The sequence below is a fragment of the Balaenoptera acutorostrata genome, chromosome 2 (assembly GCF_949987535.1).
Source record: "Balaenoptera acutorostrata chromosome 2, mBalAcu1.1, whole genome shotgun sequence".
In the NCBI taxonomy this organism is placed as follows: Eukaryota; Metazoa; Chordata; class Mammalia; order Artiodactyla; family Balaenopteridae; genus Balaenoptera; species Balaenoptera acutorostrata.
The window spans coordinates 130,872,256-130,885,796 of NC_080065.1; the positions used below are offsets into that span (position 1 = coordinate 130,872,256).

Here is a 13,541-nt window from a genome sequence, read left to right on the forward strand (position 1 = left end):
TTTTCACTTGTGCAAGGAGAAACCTGAGCTAAGTCAAGTGAGATACATGCACACGGTCCTGGAAGGATCATTTTAGTTTCAAAGCAGATTCTAATTCAAAAATGCCTCTGCCACTTAGACCCACACGGAGATGTTACCAGCCTCACGAAATATCATCGAGTAACTGAGTTGTGCCAGTGGTGGAAGTGATCGCAGGCATGGTGGCTTCCTTGCCGGGAGAGGGAGGAGAAGGTGGAGGAGGGGCAGTTGATTACAAATAGCTTTAGGGAGGATGTGATAAAAGCAGACATACAAAGCCACGGGCTATTGATTGCAAATCTGGCAAGGCTGCAGGCCATTCTCATTGCAGGCAGGGCACCGCAGGGCCCGATAGGACTCCTTAAATCTGTTGGCCAGCATCGAGAACTTGCTGCCGTGGCACAGAGAGCAGGTGGCACTGCCCGATCCTCGGCAGTGAAAACAGTTGTCCTCGGGAAGTTCCCCTTCCTGCAAGAGACAGGTCAGGGTTAAGTTACAGCAGCAGTTCAAATCCATTGTTCACACACAAGTCAAAATAGCACTGGGAGCCTGCAGAGGCTGGGGCAGAATTAGAGGAAAATGCATCCCACACATGCCAACAAGGGACCTGGCCAGAGGCACAGAATAAGCTCAGCACTTTATCCGAGATTTCCCTGATGGACCTCTCTAAGACAGCAGCCCCTGCCACCAGGCTGTGCACTCCACAACTTGACCTTTTTCATCTCTCTTGTCACCATCTGACACATTATTTCTGTGCCCATAAGGGCAGGACTTAATGCTCCTCATTGCCAAACTAATAGTGAACACTTGTGAAACACCTGGGAGGTGTCAGGCGCTGTACCCGGGCCCTCGGCAGTGAGAGTGCGGAGTCCTAACCACTGGACGGCCAGGGAATTCCCTGGGCACTGTTCTAAGAGCTCCCTCTGTGCCAGTGGTCACACGGCTTGAAGACAAGGAGGCAGGCTTGGGTCCCAGGGGGTCGGGCGCCAGAGATCATGCTCCTAATGACTCCATATGCAGCCCTCATGGGAGTTGCCCAGCTGTAGGGGCTCAGGACTGTTTTGTGTGACTGAGGGACAGATGAATGGATGTCGCAATCCTTTGGAGCGTAGCTCTGAATTCCTGCAGAACTTTTATCTTGATTCTCTTGGAGAACCATGAAAAGGCCCTGTGATTAAGAGCTTGGCTCTGAAGTCAGCAGCCTGGAGCTGAGGCCTGCCTCTGACAACAACTGTGCACCTGGGCCGGTTCCCTTAACCTCCCTAAATCTCAGTTTCTTTACCTGTGATCTGGGAGGGATATTGCTTACCTCTCTGAGTAGCTGGAATATTAAATGAGAGAGTATATGTAAATGCCCTAATATATTATCTGGCATATTATAGGTTCTCCGTTAAAGTTAGTTTACTTCTAAACCTTGTCCCCTCCTGCCAGGGACACCAGACTATGCCCCTTGGCTATCGCTGTGCTCTTCCCCTAAGACATCTCAAGGAAACTGGCAATTTTGCACTGCCATGCAATGACCGTGCACAGACCACGAACCTTCTGTGAAATAAGGGGTAATACCAGATCGATACCAGGTAGATTCAGCACCAATTCCTGTCCATTTCACCTTTTGAACATCCCTCAAATCTCTTCAGTTTCCCCTCCGCAACCACAATCCCGATCCAGACGCCTATCGATTCTGGCATGAACTCAGCATAGTTCCTGCCTCCGGGCTTGTGGGATGTTCTCACCATGGATACCAATCTCATGAACCTACAGTTGTGATTGCCACATAGAAAGCACCCAAGAAACCTTGTAATGAACACCTGCCCACCAGATCAACTTCAGGTTAAAACCCAATCTCCGGGACTTCCCTGGTGGCTCAGTGGTTAAGAATCCGCCTGCCACTGCAGGGGACACGGGTTTGAGCCCTGGTCTGGGAAGATCCCGCATGCCGCAGAGCAACGAAGCCCGTGCGCCACAACTACTGAAGCCCGCGCACCTAGAGCCCATGCTCTGCAGCAAGAGAAACCACTGCAATGAGAAGCCCGTGCACTGCAACGAAGAGTAGCCCCTGCTCACCACAACTAGAGAAAGCCCGCGTGCAGCAATGAAGACCCAACGCAGCCAAAGATAGATAGATAAATAAATAAATAAATTTATTGGGAAAAAAACCAGTCTCCTTAGCTGACGTACATTGTCAGTTACTTCTCTCATCAGGCTCTCATCCTTAGGTCTCTCTCTAGCTGGTGTCGAGGGAACTTTCCCCACTCTCAACCCAGCCAGCTCCTACCTGTTCTCAGATGTCAGCTTAGCAGCTCTTCCTCCAGGAAGCCTTGCCCACCCGTACCTCTGGACCAGGAGTCCCACCCCGCCTCTACTGCCCCTAGCCTGGAAGGTCTCACACTCCCCTGAAAGTTCCTGCTGACTAGGCAGGAAGTGTTCTGGGCTCGTGCCTCTTCCCATCACTTCCTGACATCTAGTGTAGTACCTGGCACAATATTTTCTGTTCACATACTTGCTGAATGAATAAACAAACAAAACAATGATGTCTGGAGATCCCTTAGTGTTCTTAAATTCTAGGAACTAACAAGACAGCTGGAGTTCACTGGGTGCCTCGACCAGCTAACACAGCTTTCTTTTGTAACCTAAGAATAAAAATCATCTCTGAAAAGGGAGGCCTACGTTCTAAAAATAGCCCCATCGCACTGCAAAGCGCCTAAGTAGGTATTAAATTTTATTTATTCTAGATGTAGGGAATGGAGGTCATTTTCCAGCTGACAAAATCCCAGATGATGTCCATGCTCCCTTTTGTTAATATTTTACTGCTTGTTGCCATATTCTGATATGTTAACAATGGGGAAATTGGTTTTCTTCCCTTAAAGTATGCAGAATAAATATATTTGCCAAAATATTCTTAAAGCAAATTGCCATGGTCCATTTTTCTGCCAAATCCATCATGTTTTTGTTTTGCACTTGATCTCACTGAGATTTTAATGATATAAGTCAATGTTGTCAAAGAAAATACAGTAAAATCCTACCATAATGCTATACATGTGATCCAAAAATTCATTTGCATAGGATGCCAGGCCAGATATTGAAAGATTCGTGAAACGACCTGGTGAGCCCGCCATGAAGAGCAAGAACAAATCATCAATCAAATTTCATCTCATGTCACGTGGTTATATGACACATCGTTAGACGTTTCACTGGAGTTTCCATTCTTACCCTAAGTTACCACCCTTCCTCCAACTGTTTGCTCTCAATATGCTCTTTTTAATCATTCAGTTAACTCAACAGGTATTTATTGAGCCTCTAGTCTATATAAGGCATGCATGATATCAGCATCTGCGTACCGTCTCAATATTTTTAAAAATTCTTCTCAGAAAACATTTAGTAAGAAGATATAGAACATTGCTGCACAGCGTAACTTAGGTTCTAGAACCCAACAACCTACCCAAACTACCTCTCACTAGCTCCATGACCAAGAAAAGGGGTCTCAGCTTTCATCAGAGACTCAAAGGCTTGCGTGGCCCTGAAGATGGTAACCAGCACCATCTGGAGGCCGATCAGCAGAGTGATTAAGATCATGAGATTGGTAGTCAGATGGACCTGGGTTTGACTACTGACTCTGGTGACTTCTGGTGAGTTACTTAACTTCTCTGAGCCTTAGTTTCCCCAGCTGCAGAATGAGACTACAGATAATACCCACCTCACAGAGTCCTTGTGAGAATGAAATGGACTACCGCATGGAACGCACTGGGCATGGGGCCTGGCTAACATGAACCCTCAAAAAATGGCAGTTGTTATTATTATTATTATTATTATTCTGTTTCAAAGGTAAGATCACATAAAGCATAAAGAAGCCCAGATGACTTATGGTCTCAAATCCACTGAATACAGGGCCAGATTTTTCCCCTTCTACTTTTCATTGTGGCTCAATTCAATTATTCCTCTCCTTTTCTTTTATAGTTAATACAGAGGTTCAAGCATGGCCTGGCTTTTAGCCCTCTCTGCTCTTTCATCAAGGTCCTACTGTTTCCCTGTTCCATATAACACAACAAGGAGTCTCTTGGTCAGAATGGGCTCCTTGCTGTTCTTTGACCCTCTGTTTTAGGATAAAAGTTGTCTGGGCATTTACTGCATGAGGGATAGGGCAAACAAATAGCAATTAAAATAGAGCTTAGGGCTTCCCCGGTGGCGCAGTGGTTACGAATCCGCCTGCCAATGCAGGGGACACGGGTTCGAGCCCTGGGCTGGGAAGATCCCACATGCCGTGGAGCACCTAAGCCCTTGCACCACAACTACTGAGCCTGCGCTCTAGAGCCTGCAAGCCACAGCTACTGAAGCCGAGTGTCACAACTACTTATGCCCGCATGCCTAGAGCCTGTGCTCCGCAACAAGAGAAGCCACCGCAATGAGAAGCCCGTGCACCGCAATGAAGAGTGGCCCCCACTCACCGCAACTAAAAGAAGAAAGCCCACGTGCAACAATGAAGACTCAACGCAGGCAAAAATCAATCAATCAATTAATTAATTAATTATAAATAAATAAATAAAATAAAATAAAATCGAGCTTAAAGGACAGGCAAGCGGAGTATAACCTTTCACAGCAACTTTCTGCTGCACACCTCTGTCCTGGTTTATGGCATTATAGCTAAAAAACACAGTTCTCTCCAAATTGAATTTAAAGGTAATTGTCATAGCAGGCTTGTTGTTGCTTTTCCATTCAGGCCTGCAATGTGACCTGCATTTCTGGTCCTCTTCTGAAAATGCATGCTCCAAGTTACAATATGGTATGGAAAAGGATAGAATTAATGAATTTTAAAGTGGGATGGTAATGCTTTGGATCACAAAGTTTAGTTGTCTGACTGCTGCTACGCTAGGCTCTGAATAGTGCTCTGTAGAAGGCGAGAGATGGCAGAGGCAGAATGCTTCTTATCAGTTGGCACTTTCATTCCAAATTCCAGTATTCTTTCCACAAACATTTACCTAATATTTACTGAGCACCTATTATATGCCAGGCTCTATTTTTTTTGGCACTGGAACTACTATGTTACACCCAACATAAACATGCCCCCTGACCTCATAAAGACCAAATCCTAGTGGGTAAGAGCAAACATTAACCAAACAATCACACAAATAAATGTAAAATTACATGTGCGGGGGGAGGGGGAGGTGCCTTGAGGGGTCCTTCTTTGTGGATTTTTATCCTCATGGGATTTTATCCTCATGGAAACCAGGGGAGGCCTCTCTGTGGAAGTGATGCCTCCGCCGAGACCTGTGGGCAAGGAGGTAGGGAGTCTGGAGAATATTCTAGGCACAGGGAAGTTGCCTCTGGCAGGAAAGAGCAAAGAACATCTGAGGGGTAGCCAGATGGGCAGTGTGTCTAGGGCAGAGAGAATGAGCAGATATGTGTAAGAGATGAGGCTGAAGAAGCCAGGCCACACAGTGCTTTCTAGAACAAGTGAGGAGTTTTGGTTTTATTCCAAGTGATAAGAACCCATTGAAAGTTGTTTTCTTTTGGCTGTGGGGTGGGGGAGGGGGGCGGTGGGGGGGACGGGGATGTGTGAATAAGGGATGGCATGATCAGATTTGCATTTCAACTATATTTTATCAAGTGTGAGATCAGGTCGGAAAGAGACAGGAATGGTTCTGAGGAGAACTGGAGTCTGGTGGTGGCTTTCTCATTCCCTTGACATCACTCAAGTGCGAGGAAGCCCCTGGCCCATTTTGTCACGCTAACCCATGGGAGGTTCAGCTTCAAGTCCCAAGAGATGGAATCTAAAGAGAGAAAATTCATTTCTGCTGCTTTCCAAGCTTTTACTCTCTTAGCTTAAATTCACCAAAATTGCTTTTCCCACCCTCAACCCCACACTGTGAACTAACGAATGTCATCACCTTCCCGCTTGTCTGAGCATGTCTGAGCAATGGTTTCCAAGGTGGGGAGTGCACACCTCTGAAAGGTGTGGGGAGAAAAAAACATTCGTACTATCTATATTAATTTTTTATCTAAAGAAAACAAAACAAGAAATTAAGCTTTAATGATATCTTCAAAAGAAACGGTTATATTGATTTTTAATAAACAAGGTGACACCAGCACCCTCACTAAGTTGGGCAGTCACTTAACATAGGTGGTACCCAAGGGACCCTGTTGTATACGTGATGTAAAGTGACCTCACTTTACATAAATTGACAATGACGACCCTGCTCATTCGTTCACTTTCAGCATATTACAACATGTTGTGGTTCACTCGTGTCTGGTCTAGTGGATTTACAGATGATATTGCTTAGTTTTAACTAAACTAATCTCCACAAACTCTAAAGACAAGTGGATTTATTAGATTTCCTCAAGGAAACTGTGGGTTGAGGACTACCACCAATAGTAGGAGCACAAGCAAACCCATAAGAAAAGGACAGAGCTGATTTTTTCCATCTCTAGAACAAGCTGTTCTAAGCCTCAATGCAAAGGGAAAACAATAAGCTCCTAATCAGATCTTAAATCATTCAAAATAATTCAAATTATGAGTATTTGAAATATGGGCTTATAGCTATTATTGCTAACAATAAAATGTGATAAACCACCAAAATATAATAAACTTAAAATTCTTCAACATCTTTAACATTTAGACATAAGTATTCACATTCAAAAGTTCTTACTTAAATAGTGCACAATCAAAACAATTTGGAGCCCACGGCTATAGGGCCAGCTCTGTGCAGGGCAGTGAACCGTTCTGACATACCTGTGGGTACTGGTTATGGGGGAAGGTGCCTTCCGTCTCTGCCAACGGCCCATCGTTCTGGTCTCCATAGATTTCTTCTTTGCTCATCAGGGACTCTTCCTCAGCCTCCTCTTCCTTCTGGAGCATTTTCCTCATGAAATCTCTCTTGTCCATTGGAGTTCGAATGATTTTCAGGTTATTCGTGTAGATGATTATCTTTCCAAAATCTATAATAGGTGGGGACTAGAGAAATGAAGAATGAGCACAGTGATTCACCAGGAGTCACCAAATACAGGGCTGCAGAATCTCTTCAATATCCCAGGAAAGAGAGATATGGTCTGGCACTAGGGATCCCATCACAGCCCAAAGCTACAGTTCATTCTCTGGTTTCTTTGCTCTGTCTGAAAACCCTGAACACCAGCTTCTTTCTTCCTGTTGATGGTAACCAGCCAAAGCTGAATTAATCATGTAACTAGAATGTAGGACTCTGCAGGACAGGGTCCAGAGCTTCTATTCCTACTACATACCATGGGATCTGGTGCAGGGCTGGGTACAGTGAGTGCTTAATGCATACAAAGGAAAGCTTTTAAAAAATAAATCTCTTAGCAACCAAATTATTAGTTATGCTTTTTGGAAAAAAATTACCAGTTTACATAATTAATCAGGGTGGCTTTTAAGTTCTAACTTTTTTTATTTATTGTGTAATGCATCATTTGAAAATACCAAGGAAATATCTTTTTGTTTTTAATGATGCATGAATGGAAGTAATGCTAGTTGGCAGTATTTGATTGTAAGAAATCAATAAAGTAACTGTATTTTTAAAAAAATAAATAAATCTCTCTCCAACATTTTTATGCATCAATAATAACAATAGACACAATTTATTGAATAACTACTATTATTATTATTATAGTGGATAGCATTTATTTTGGGTCAGGCTTCATACTAAGCATTTTACAAACATTACCTCACTTCCCTCCCAAACATCCCTATGAGGTAGATGCTATGATTTCTACATACAGATAAGGAGACTGAGGTTGTGTGGTTAAGAGTCTTCCACGTTTACAGAGTTACTCAGGGTTTGTGGCCAGGATTCAAACCCAGGTCTGTCTCACCCTAAGGACCATATTCTTAACACCTATACTGTAGTATTCACAAACATTCCCCACCACCACCAGATAAGATATATATATGTGTTTGTGTGTGTGTGTGTGTTTTCATTATTCATATAATATGAAAATCTTTTTATGTCAATAAATGTACTTCTATAGCATCATTATTAATAGCCTATGTTCCCTTGTATGGATTTATCATGTGTTACTTCATCATTTGCTGAGAAACAACTTGGGCAATACTACAATGCAGTAGAGAAGCCTGGGCAGGAAATGTTTCGCAGAGCTAGGATAGCTTGGGGGGAAACAACACTAGATCCCAGTTCCACTGTCCACCAGTTGTGAGATGGGGAGAGCCATTTGGCCTCTCAGAACCTGTTTGCTCACGCAAATGGGTTGACATGCAACTGATGGGCACCACCAGAGACAAACTACTTATTAAAATATATGAATATTTCCATACTGGGTGGTAATCAGGTGCTGTCCTGATACTCCTGAGAGCCTTCCTGTTTCCCCAGCCTCTCTCCTCAGGGAGCCTCTCACATCCCCAAACCCAGCAATGTAGACATTAATGCTTAAGACCCCAGGTCTCAGGACCCTGCCCCAGCACTCTGCTGGCTTCTGTGCTGACTGAGCAGTGTTCCTGTGCTTAAATATTTTGACTCTCATCCTTGAGGCTAATTATATCAACATCTAGGGGCGAGGGTGCAATGAAGACCATGTAAGAGTTTGCAAAAGCTGAAGATACTATGCAAGTGATGGGCATTGTTACTGCCATTAGTATTAAAAACTTCTTTAGTAGTGCACGTACAATCATGCTACACAACTACATTCCCCAGCATAAAATATTTGGCCTTGCTTTTACAGAACTGTATAAACCAAATTTATTTAGATGCCACAGTTAAGCAGTCTCCTATTTAAAGCCATCAGGCATTCAGTCACAACCTGGCTTGAGCAGGACTTCAATTTTCAGGTCCCCTTCCTTGAAACACCCATGGAGTTTTCAATAATTATTTACAGAGCCACAAGCTTCCTGCCTGGCCCTGTATTCTCTCCCTCTCTTCAGGGGATCATGTAGCAGCTTCCATTTCCTACTGTTTGATGCATGCTGGGTTCCTGTTTCACACTCTGGACTATCAGTTTCTGAGCATCAGAAGATAAAGATGGTGGCACTTTTGGAAGGTTCCATATCTCTTTCCAGTAATAGCCAAAGAGGTTCAGTTACTAGGAAGCTTTTTTCACACATAGGGCTGGTTTTTTTCAAGGCAAAATTCTCAATATACAAAAAAAAAAAAAAAAAAAAAAAATTGCAGTCATCTGGTCCAACCTCCTGCCTCTAAGCCGGTCAGCATCTGAGACACCCAGGATAGTAAATTTATTTTTAAGATACTCCAAAGATGGAGGGTCCCAAATCACCTTTAAGGTGTGTTTAAGTTTCAGTCACCCTGACAGCCAAGTTCTTCCTTGTGTCTAAGGAAACTCTCTGGGTGTAACTAAAGTTCACATTATCCAGTTACACCCAATTGCCTGTGAGGAATACCCACTCTTACATTATAGAGGACCAGGATGGAGCCAGGAATTTTTTGTGTCCTTCCAATGCCCGGAATGGCAACTTATGTGATTAAACATTCATAAATACTCTGATGTCAAAAGCAACAGGACTGGGAATTGCCATTCAGGGACCATGAAACCTTTCCACTGCTCTGTGTTTAAATGCAGACATGCCTAGTGGGTACTAGAAACTCAATGGGCTTTGGAGGTAGGCAGACCTGAGTTCAAATTTTAAGTCTCTCAAACTGTGTGAGATTTGCAAGTTTTTTTAACCCCTATAAACTTGTTTTTCCAATTTGTAAAACTCTCACAGAATTACTGTGAAGATAAAATTGCATAATTCACACAACGTACCTGTTCAATAAATGTTACTTTCCTTCTTCCTTTCCCTTTCATTTTTTTAAATGAAACTTACAAACTTTAGTCAGTTTCAATTCCTTAAAATATCTGATTGTTTATAACCACTTTCTCTATCCATCACATAAAATTTTAAAAGACTCCATATTTCCTAGATAAGAACCTGGTCGTTATCACAATGGTAGGTAACATATACTGAGCATATACAATGTGCCAGGCACAATGCTAAGTACTTTTAATGTCATATATTTTTAATCACCATGATAATCTTTGAAAGTAGGTTCCTTTATTATCACAAGGTTAAGTGGCTTGCTCAAGCTCACAGAGTAAGTGGGTAGAACGGACATCAAGTCCAGGTTTAATTGACACCAGAGCCTTGCTTTTTATGATTATTATTTTATTGTGGTAAAATATACATAACATAAAATTTACCACTTTAACCTTCTTAAGGTACAGTTCAGGGACATCAGTACATTCACATTATTGTGCAACCATCTCCACCACCCATCTCCAGAACTTTCTCTTATTCCCACACTGAAACTCTTCAGTTAAACTCCACCTTCTCCTCTCCCCAACCCCTGGCAAACACCATTCTACTTTCTATCTCTATAAATTAGACTATGCTAGTACCTCATGAAAGTGGAATCATACAATTATCTTTTTGTGACCGGCTTATTGCACTTAGCTCAAGGTCTTCAAGGTTCATGCATGTTATAATGTGCATCAGAATTTCCTTCCTTTTAAGGCTGAATAATATTCTATTGTATGTATATACCACGTTTTGTTTGTTCAGTCACCTATTGATGAATATTTGGGTTGTTTCCACCTATGGGCAATTGTGCTGCTATGAACACTGGTGTACAAATATCTGTTCAAGTTCAGAGCCCTTACTTTTAATTATTGTGCTTAACTGTTACCCAGTGTTGCTGCAAAGCCGATATTTACTAAGGGTTATTTTACAGTTGGATTCACTATTGAAAAATCATGACTTCCCAGCTCTCATTTCCTTATTTTTCCTAAGTACCGCATTGACAACCTGTTTCAGTGGGTGGAGCTGCACGAATCCATCCTGACCACTCTCACACCAGAGGCGGGCTAGCAGTGGGATGTGGCATTTGTTCAGGCAACAAAGAAAACAAGGGTAACCAGATGAAGCAGAAATCAAACCCTGAACCTTGTCTCTAGAGTACTATGTTTAAAACCACTGTGCGGTGCTGCCAGGAAGACTCCGGTAGCTGGTTTTATCAAGTCCATGCCTAATCATACTTTTACATAAATGCCAAGTACGACACATGACTGATGAAGGTCAAGCAGTCCAATATTATAAACCATGGCCTTGTACAAGGTTCGTATAAACTATGACTTTATAAATTCTAAAGCTACAAATGAGATTTACTTAAAAAGAAATACTGTAAGTACAGGATATAACAAAGTACCTAGGACCTAATAAGCACTTGATAACTGGTAACTATTATTATCATCATCATCACTATTATTAATGGCCTTATTCTCTTAAAAGGAACATTCCATAGGGCCAAGGGCATGGGGAATCAGAAGACCTGGGTTCTTATCCTGACTCTGCACCTAATGACCCTATAATATTGGGTGGGTCCCTTACAACTTGGAACTCAATCTTCCTCACTTGCAAAATGGAAATGACCATACTTTGCCTTTCTCCTCAAGGTTGTGAAGAAGACTCAATGAGATAGAATGTGATAGTGCTTTGTAATGCGTAAGTCACTCCACTAACATGAGGGATTGTTCATTCCAGTCCCCTTTAATATCAAAAAGAAACCTGGTATTATCTTTGATAAATGTGGACATGCCCATAATTACACTTTTACCAATGCCAGCAAGGCCAATACATTTGTCTGCTAGAGATGTATAACCTGTTCCCTTAGGAAACGAACAATAAAAATGATTAGAGAGTAATTACCTGAATTTCACACTTTAAAGATGAAAACATATCTTGGTGTGCTATTCATTAATAACCTGGTACATAATATCATTGTATTTACTCTTTTTTTTTTTTTTTTAAGGCATTCATGGCCCTACTGGCAGAGAGCATATACACATCTCCTATTAGTTTTTGGAAATCAGCTAATATTTTCCAGGTTCTTCTAGCTTCAAAGAAGATCATGTACGGGCTTTTGATTATCCATGGTACTGGAGAAGATAACTGAAATTCACAGATAAAATACATGTTTCAAGTGAAATATTAGCTCAAATGTCTTCCCATGTAACGTTACCTCTGGCTGATTTGCTTTTCACCATTTCTTCCCAGGACTCCAACTACCCAGCATTCATGTTAACAAGCAATGGAAAGGCAAAATAAATAAATAAACAAACAAACAAGCAGGCAGCAGGAGGGAGATAAGAAATAAAAGAAGACATGGATAAACCACAAGCTGCATAATTGGCTGGAATAAAATAAGCACCTTCAAACACTTAGCTCTTTCAGGAAAAAGAACAACTCGTTGCCGCATAATTTTCTAAAACGGCAGACTGGCAACCTGAAAACCGCTGCAAGTCTATTTCATTTACTTACCAAGATTACCCAGCCAAAGACCCAATTACAATTTCCTACCCTGGATGGAATTTGAATACTAGCTATGCATATTGCACTTTCCAATAGGTAGTCAATAAGAATGTTATTTTCGTCCCAGAAATATTATTCTGAGAGCAGCTTCATATTCAGTGCACCTATAGCTCTGGTCGGTACCAGAGCTGGAGCCAGACACAAATCTGAACAATTCAGGTGTTTCTCTAACCACATTTTAGTCCTTAAAGCTTATACACCATGGGCAATACCAACCTTCCGGTCATTCGCCTTGTAATCATTGAAGAAAGGCTGGCTGCTCGCCAAGGTGTAGGCACTACCCTCTCGAAACACGCTGATCCTCTGAGCAGTCAGCTTAGGGGAGTACAACTGGGGTTTGGGGGCTTCCCCAGACCCATAAACACCATCCATTGGTTCAAGGGACTCTTGGAGGAAACTGTGAGGGTACTCCTCCTTTGGCGACTCTAATTCCTGCCCATCCTCAAAGACCTGCTTCAACACCCGGCCACTGTAGGAGGAAGAGATTTTAAATCGTACTTTCCGGGGTTTGCCGTCACTCTTCTGGTTCAGCTTCTTCTCAGGGTCCTCCATCAGCAGAAAGTTCACCTTGTGGTTTCCAGGCTTTGGTGTAGCCAGTGAAACTTGGGGCCCTGAGGAAAAGGCATTTTATTTTCTCCCCTGCATATAATTAATTCAAGCTGGTGCTGGGGTATGCTCGGTTTACAGCAACTGACACCTGCACATTAAATATTGATAGGCCTTCATGCAGAGGCAGGTTACTGCGGGTTTATGAGTGGATGGCATATAAGACAAGACTGGGTCCTCTCAGAATCCCAGACTCACCCATAACTTCACCCCAACCCTGGCATTTCTTACTATGAGCATGAGTAGGTTTATTTAGACTGAACAAGTAATCAGTTCAGCAGGGATCAGTTAGCAAGGGTCTTGTTATTCTTACCCACAACTATGACCTAGTGAGCATTTAATAGATGCCAGAGATTTTTACATGCATTCTCTTACTTTGTCCTCACAATAAACCTACAATGAAACTATTATTATCTGTGTTTTACAGAGGGGAAAGTGAGGGCCCGAGCAGTTTCTCCATTAGTTTACTCTATTACAGTAAGTAAGTGACAGGGCAGGGATTCAAACTCAGTTCTAACTGATTCCAAAACCCATGGCCAGTCCACCAGGCCGGAAGTTTTCAAACCGTGTCTCATGGAGCCCTAGACAGGAAGAA

At 42.5% G+C, this 13,541-nt stretch overlaps 1 protein-coding gene across 1 annotated transcript; it reads right to left on the reverse strand.

Moving 5' to 3' along the window:
* Positions 1 to 303: 303 nt before the first annotated feature.
* On the reverse strand, positions 304 to 12,892 carry GRXCR2 (glutaredoxin and cysteine rich domain containing 2). The gene is made up of 3 exons (XM_007194170.1): positions 12,557 to 12,892; positions 6,743 to 6,964; positions 304 to 486 (listed from the first exon to the last, which is right to left on the reverse strand). The coding sequence occupies exons 1-3, from the start codon at positions 12,890 to 12,892 to the stop codon at positions 304 to 306; spliced, it is 741 nt and encodes a 246-aa protein (XP_007194232.1).
* Between the last annotated feature and the right edge of the window lie 649 nt (positions 12,893 to 13,541).